Below are 6,000 nucleotides of genomic sequence, written 5' to 3'. Positions count from 1 at the left end.
GAACACAAGTGTTTTACACTTTACAGATCTCTTGCCTCACCCATTAACATTTCACTGGAGAAAAGCACTAAAGCTAAGATGACCATGGAAATACCATCCAAAGTGGGACCCTTGTGATAGCAAAAGGGGGAGTCATTAATAATTATGCTGGGAAACAACATATAAAGGGCTACAATATAGATCATCCATTCCCCAGTGAAGGAACGGATCAAACAGGAGGAGAACCCAGTCATCACCATTTCTCTCCCTCCCTTACATGATTACAAAACAAAAGCATAAGCCTCTCCTCATCAGAGCAGGTAGAACTGTCAGTTTCCAATAGGGACACCAAAACTAGCAAGCCATCAAACTAGGCACCCTTTGCCTGCCTAAGGCCATTCCCATGGGCGCAGTCAGCTCTGTCCCTTTTGGTCTGTGCTCAAATCAGAAGAAAATCTGGCTGGTAGTCCTTGTTACAAGGGGACAGCCAGGACCTCAGGGCGGGAACACAGCTTTTTCAGATATTAAGAAGCCACTCCCTGGAGGTGCAGCAATGGGGAGTACTTCCTCATAGGGAGGGAAACGTGTGCGCTAATGAGCACAAGCAGCCAATTCCATAATTCCACATTCAGCCTGCAGGGGGCAACATCTCTCTAGCAATGACCACAGTGCAAGCGACGCGGCAGGCAACCCTTTTAATCGGCCGAGGAATAGGGTTTTGTTTCTGTAAAAAATCAGGTCCATATATTTCCAGTAAGTAATTTTCACCCCTACATATTTTCACATAGGGATGTTACTCTTTTTCTATTTACAGTGTCTAGGTACAGAGTAAGTTTTTAACAAATAAATACTTATGGATTGATCAGTTGGTTGACGATAACACAGACTTGCCTGAGGCGTGGAAAGTACAGGGTGAGATAGGAGGGAAGAAATTAGAGATTGGTGAATGTGCGTTAGAAAGCACTTTCCTCTCTGGTTAATAGCTTGCCCAGGCCGGGAAGTGCGTTTGAAAATTTCGGAAAGATATCTCTCCAAGAACAAACCATTATTAATTTAATTCTTTAAAAACAGAAAATAAAATAGTAATCTTGGTTTCTAAAGCTTCCTTATTTTAAAGTCCATCCTACAGACACGTTAGGTCAATGAGTTCAGGTTTATGCAGGTTTCTACACGTTTAAAGCTTTGACATTGAGACTCATGCCTTTCAGATGCATTGATTCTGAAGCACCTCCACCCCTATTCCCACCTAGGCTCGTAAGAGACTGGCTGAGGCCATCCAAGTCCACCCACCGCTGAGAAGGGACTGATGAGGTTCATTTCACCAGGCAGTCCTGCCCGCAGAGCAGGGCAGCCTGCCTGGCCTTGGCTGGCCCAGCCGCAGACACGCCCATGTTTCGAGTCAGTAACATTCCTTTTCCCACAGAACAGGCTGCAGGCCCCTGCCCTGCAGCCATCTGTCCACCTCTCAGACTGGGCTCCATTGTCCAAGCAGCAGACCATCAGCACCTTTAATACTACCCGTGCCCCTGAGCACCCTGACCCCAGGGAGACCCCTTTTCTGGAGAGACCAACAGACTCAGGCAGTTTCGGAGGGAAGGCCTGGAGGGAGAGGAGCCAGACAGTCTGTCCATGGGAGAGGGACACACAGTCCTTAGCACCCTGGAGGGCAGTGTCTCCCAGAAAAGCTGCGAACAGATGTTTCAGCTTCGCCTCTGATGACCCTGCGCCAACCAATGGCCCCCCATCTTCCAGGGCTCGTGGTCACATTGTTTCACTGGGTAAAGCCTCTACGGGAGAGGAGGCAGCAAGGTGACCGAAGGAAGGGCAGCTGGGAGGGAGACCTCTGGGGTCCCGCAGCCCAGCAGGGCCATGGCAGCCAGAGGGAGCAGCCTCCCTGCTGGGCCAGGAGTGGATAATGCAGGAGCCCGCCGCCTTCTTCCACTCGCTGACTTGCTGCCTGTCCTCTGGGAGAGACCTCAGTTTCGCTGCTGGCCACAGCTCCCTCCCGCCCAGGGCCCTCGGTACATGCACAGGAGGAATGTCGGGGCCACATCTTCCCCGGAGGGCGCGGAGGCTGCAGGTGGGCGAGTCACCCTGAGTAGGGCAGGGAGTGGGTGGCCCCACAGCCAGGGCCCGGCCCCGGGAACGGTGTGTCTGGCGAGGGTGGCAGGCCACCGGCCCAGAAGCGGCTGTGCCAGCTCCCTTTCTTCCCTGCCCCGCGGTGTGGTCAAAGAGGGGCCTTGACCGAGGGACGCCTGTGGCTCTCAGAAGCAAAGAGGGTTGGGAAGCCCTGGGAAGCAAGGGTCAAGGTGGGCAGGGCGGCAGAGTCACAGAGAAGTACAGCGGGCACGGCAGAAGGTGGTGGGCCCTGCCCTGCCCATCCCGCTCCCCGGCCAGAAAAGTCTCTCCGTGCCGCCAGGCCGCATCCTTGCTTCACCATGACAACCAGGCGGCACCCAGCTTGGCCTGAGCTGACCCAAGGGTAGGGTCTGGGGTGAGGGTAAGGGAGGTGGCGTCCCTGTCCTTTGCGGGTGAGGCCGGCCCCCACGTGGAGCGCTGGCAGAGAGGAGCCGCGGAGAGTCAGGCCTCCCCCTCCCCCTCCCTCCTGCCCCCAGTGAGGAAGGACCTGGGCGGCGGGGAGGGGCGCCCATCACTTTCCCACCGGGGGAAGCGCAGAGGGGGCTCCAGGCTGGGTCGCCATGATGTGGTAGATGGACTCGCGGAAGCGCTGGTCCCGGCTGAGCCGCTTGGCCACCTCCTTCAGCTCCTGCATGTTGTTGGCTTCCAGCTGGGAGGTCATGAAGGACTGGGACGGCTTCACTGGGGATACGGTGGCCCCACGGGCCGGCCGTGAACAGCCCTCCCTCCACTGGGGCACAGCCCTGTCCCCAACCCCAGCCCCCCTCCCTCGCACCCCATCCTCCAGCCCCTCCCGGCCCATGGGCTCCCATGACCCCGGGAGAAGCCCAAGGTTGGGGGAGCCGGGCTCGGGCCACACTCGGGGCTGGGCCAGCCCCTCTCCCTCCCCGCCCTGCCCTCTTCCTGCCTAGTCACCGACAGCCCCGACCGTCCCACCCGCCAGGGCCCTGGTGGGGGGGGGGGCAGCCACACCCACCGTCATTCCAGGAGGTGCTGGACCGGCGCCGGTGGAAGCGGCAGCTCTTGATGCGGCGAGTGGCCGCCTTGTGGATGTACACGGAGTTCTTCATGATGACCGGCATCTTGGCCTCCAGCTCCGCATTCCGGATGCACTCTTCAAAGAACCCTGCGGCCGCAGTTCCACTGCACCCTCCCCTCCTGCCCGCCCCTCCCCTCCCCAGGATCCTGGTGGGGTGGAGAGGGAAATACGCTGACCCCCATCCCTTTGAAGACCTAAGTCACCTGCCAAAGGGGGCAGAACTTCAGGCTTTCCCCCCACCCCGGATCCAAGAGCCAAAGGCAGCCACGCCCAGGAGATGCCCATCAACACCTATGGGTCACCTAGTGCACACCAGGCCCCCGAGTGGCGCTCCGGCCCCAGGCCGGGCTCCGCAGGGCCTGGACGGCTGGGCAGAGCTCGAGGGCTGGGCCGGCGGCGGGGGCAGGGCTTACTCTTCAGGTGGCTCACGTCAGCCCGCATCCTCTCCTCCTTCTGCTTGTTCCGCACCTTGGAGTTGAGCCCTTGTTCCAGGCTCCGCAAGGCCCCCTCTGCCTCCCGCAGACGCCTCTCCAGTTCCACGCGGACCTTCACCTCAGCCTGAGGGGAGAGGCGAGGAGAGGGAAATGGGTCCTGGCGGGGCAGCTACCATCCCTTGGAGGCCTTCCCTGATCACCGGTGGCTCAGCGGGCTTTCTCGCCTCCGGACTGGGATGCAAGTTACCACATCCTGCTTCTTGTCTTACGCCCTCCACCCGATGGCCGGGACTCAGCCCCTGCACGGGACAGGTGTCTCCAATGATGCCCCGCCGCAGGTCAGGCTCAGGGCTTCCCCTCGTGGTGGCTGCACTGCCTGCACCTGGCTGGTCAGATTAGCAGGGCTCATTCAGGAAGTTGCCCGGTGAGGGGAGGGATGTGAGGGAAGTGTCTCCAGGTGAGGGAAGTAAGCCTCCATGTGAGGGGAGGGCCCCGAGCACCACGTGCTCCCAGTGGCCCAGCACCTTGAGCTCCCGCTCGGCCTGCTGCTTCTCCGCTGTCAGCTCCTGCAGCGAGTTCTGCAGCGCCTGGGATTGGCTGGAATAGAACTCCCGCTCCTCCTCCAGGGCCCGCGAGCGTTCCTCGTTCTCCTTCATCCTGCCCCGGGAGAGGTGTTCACTCAGGGCCCACTCACCAACGGGGCTTCCCTTCCAGTAGGGACCTGGCTGGAGAAACCTGAGACCCTGCTTCGTGAGCCCCAGAACTGGCTGGGTCCTGTCTCCCAGGTGGTGATGGGGGTAATGTGGTCAGTGAGGGGAGTCCTGGGTCCACGTCTTGCTAGTTCTGTGAGCTCGGGGAGGTCCTCCAACCCCTCCAAGGCTCAGTTTCCTCATCTGTAAAATGGGGCTGAGAGGACCTGCCCAGCCTGTCACAAAGCTCTGTTAGACAGGCCTAATGACTGTCTATATGGGTCACACCATTGCAAGAGACAATTATCAAGTCTGTTTAGGATAGTGAAGGATTGCTTCCCATTTGTCTGGTGGGGAAACTGAGTCCTAGCCAAAAGGAAGTGAGTGACCCATTTGATCGAGGACAACTAGAACCCAAGAGCCCAGGTGTCCAGTTCATGGAGAGTCTCCTCTGTGGACTCAGGGGGTTAGGGCTCCCTCACCGCTTCTCCGCCAGAAGCTTCTCCTCCAAGAGCTGCTGCATCTTCTCCTCTATCTGCCTCAGGTTGCTATGGAGACCCCCACTGGGAGGGGGCTCCTCGCTCTGATTGGCCAGTGTCTGCAGCTGGTTCTCATTCTCCTCCAGCATTTCCAGGGTTTTCTTCTTCTCTATGGAGAGTTCCTGGCATGGAGGGAGGCGAAGAGAAAGAGCCTAAGTCAGGTTCTCCGCCATGGCTGCCCTCACCTCGATTTCAATTCCGGGAAGTGAGGCTCTCCTCGCTCAGTCCTCTGAGGAACACCTGAAATGTCTTCATTCTTCCCTGAGGTAAAAGGCCAGCGAGGATCTCCTTCCTCCCACTGAGGCAAGGCTACTCCTCCACCGAGGAAGTCAGGGAGGAGCCCAGCTCGTGGCAGTGGACGTGGACGGGGCACCTACTACAACGGGGACCAAAGGCTCAAGGGCATCGTGAGCTTCTGGGGTCCTTGTTCCTCCAGGAACAAGTGAGGGAGTGTGCTGGGCTTGTGTGAAGAACACCCAACAGGAACCAGTCCACGAGCAGACTTAGACATTCTCCCCACTTATCAGACTGGGATCTTGCACTACTAAGAGATTCTGGAGTTGAAACTACCCATGAGAACGACTTCCTGTGGTAAGACAGGGAAAGATAAACAAATAAAGGCACCACAAAGCCGCAGTCAGTCAAGGGGGAATAGAAACCTTGCGATCCGCAAGGCAGTTCATGAATCTGGTAACCATCACGGATCTCCCACGACATGCCAGGCTCACTCGAGGTGCTGGGCTTGGAGAGAACTTAAGATGCAACCTAGTGAAGCTCACTGTTGGGAAAACACAACCTCATGTGTCAAGTGCATTAACAGATGTACAAAGTGCTGGGGGGACCCAGAGCTCAGAGCAAATCCCTCCTTCGAAGAGTCGGGGAACCTTGACTACAGTGATATTTGAGCTGAGCTTTAGGATGAAAGTGTTCTCTAGGCAGAGAAGAGGTGAGAGCACGTTCTGGAGAAGGAGCAGTGTGGGCAAAGGTGTGGAGGGTGGAGGTCACGGCTTCCTCGGGGCACTTGTGTTCAGTGGTTTAAACCAGATGTGGGGATGTCATTGTGCTGCGTGTGGAGGGGCAGCAGAGGGAGAGGGGACAGGAGGGTAGCAGAGGCTGGGGCCAGAGTGTGCACCTGGACGCCCTGCTAAAGAGTTGGCACCTTGTCCTTGACACATGCCCCC

General features: G+C 57.9%; 1 protein-coding gene across 1 annotated transcript in view; it reads right to left on the bottom strand.

The window, feature by feature from the left end:
* Positions 1-1,009: 1,009 nt before the first annotated feature.
* Positions 1,010-6,000, bottom strand: part of PLEKHD1 (pleckstrin homology and coiled-coil domain containing D1) — a 29,806-nt gene continuing 24,815 nt past the window's right edge. Inside the window, exons 9-13 of the mRNA XM_027111616.1 lie at positions 4,763-4,941; positions 4,116-4,248; positions 3,571-3,715; positions 3,095-3,244; positions 1,010-2,799 (exon numbers count right to left, since the gene is read on the bottom strand). Of these exons, the coding sequence (XP_026967417.1) occupies positions 2,630-2,799; positions 3,095-3,244; positions 3,571-3,715; positions 4,116-4,248; positions 4,763-4,941 (777 nt within the window). The 3' untranslated portion in view covers positions 1,010-2,629. The remainder of the gene's footprint in view (positions 2,800-3,094; positions 3,245-3,570; positions 3,716-4,115; positions 4,249-4,762; positions 4,942-6,000) is intronic.

Source organism: Aethalodelphis obliquidens, unplaced genomic scaffold, assembly GCF_003676395.1.
Source record: "Aethalodelphis obliquidens isolate GAN/ISIS:26980383/991018 unplaced genomic scaffold, ASM367639v1 scaffold10, whole genome shotgun sequence".
NCBI lineage: Eukaryota > Metazoa > Chordata > Mammalia > Artiodactyla > Delphinidae > Aethalodelphis > Aethalodelphis obliquidens.
The sequence above is the reverse complement of the archived record's forward strand: the minus strand, read 5'-3'. Positions and strand labels throughout refer to the sequence as shown.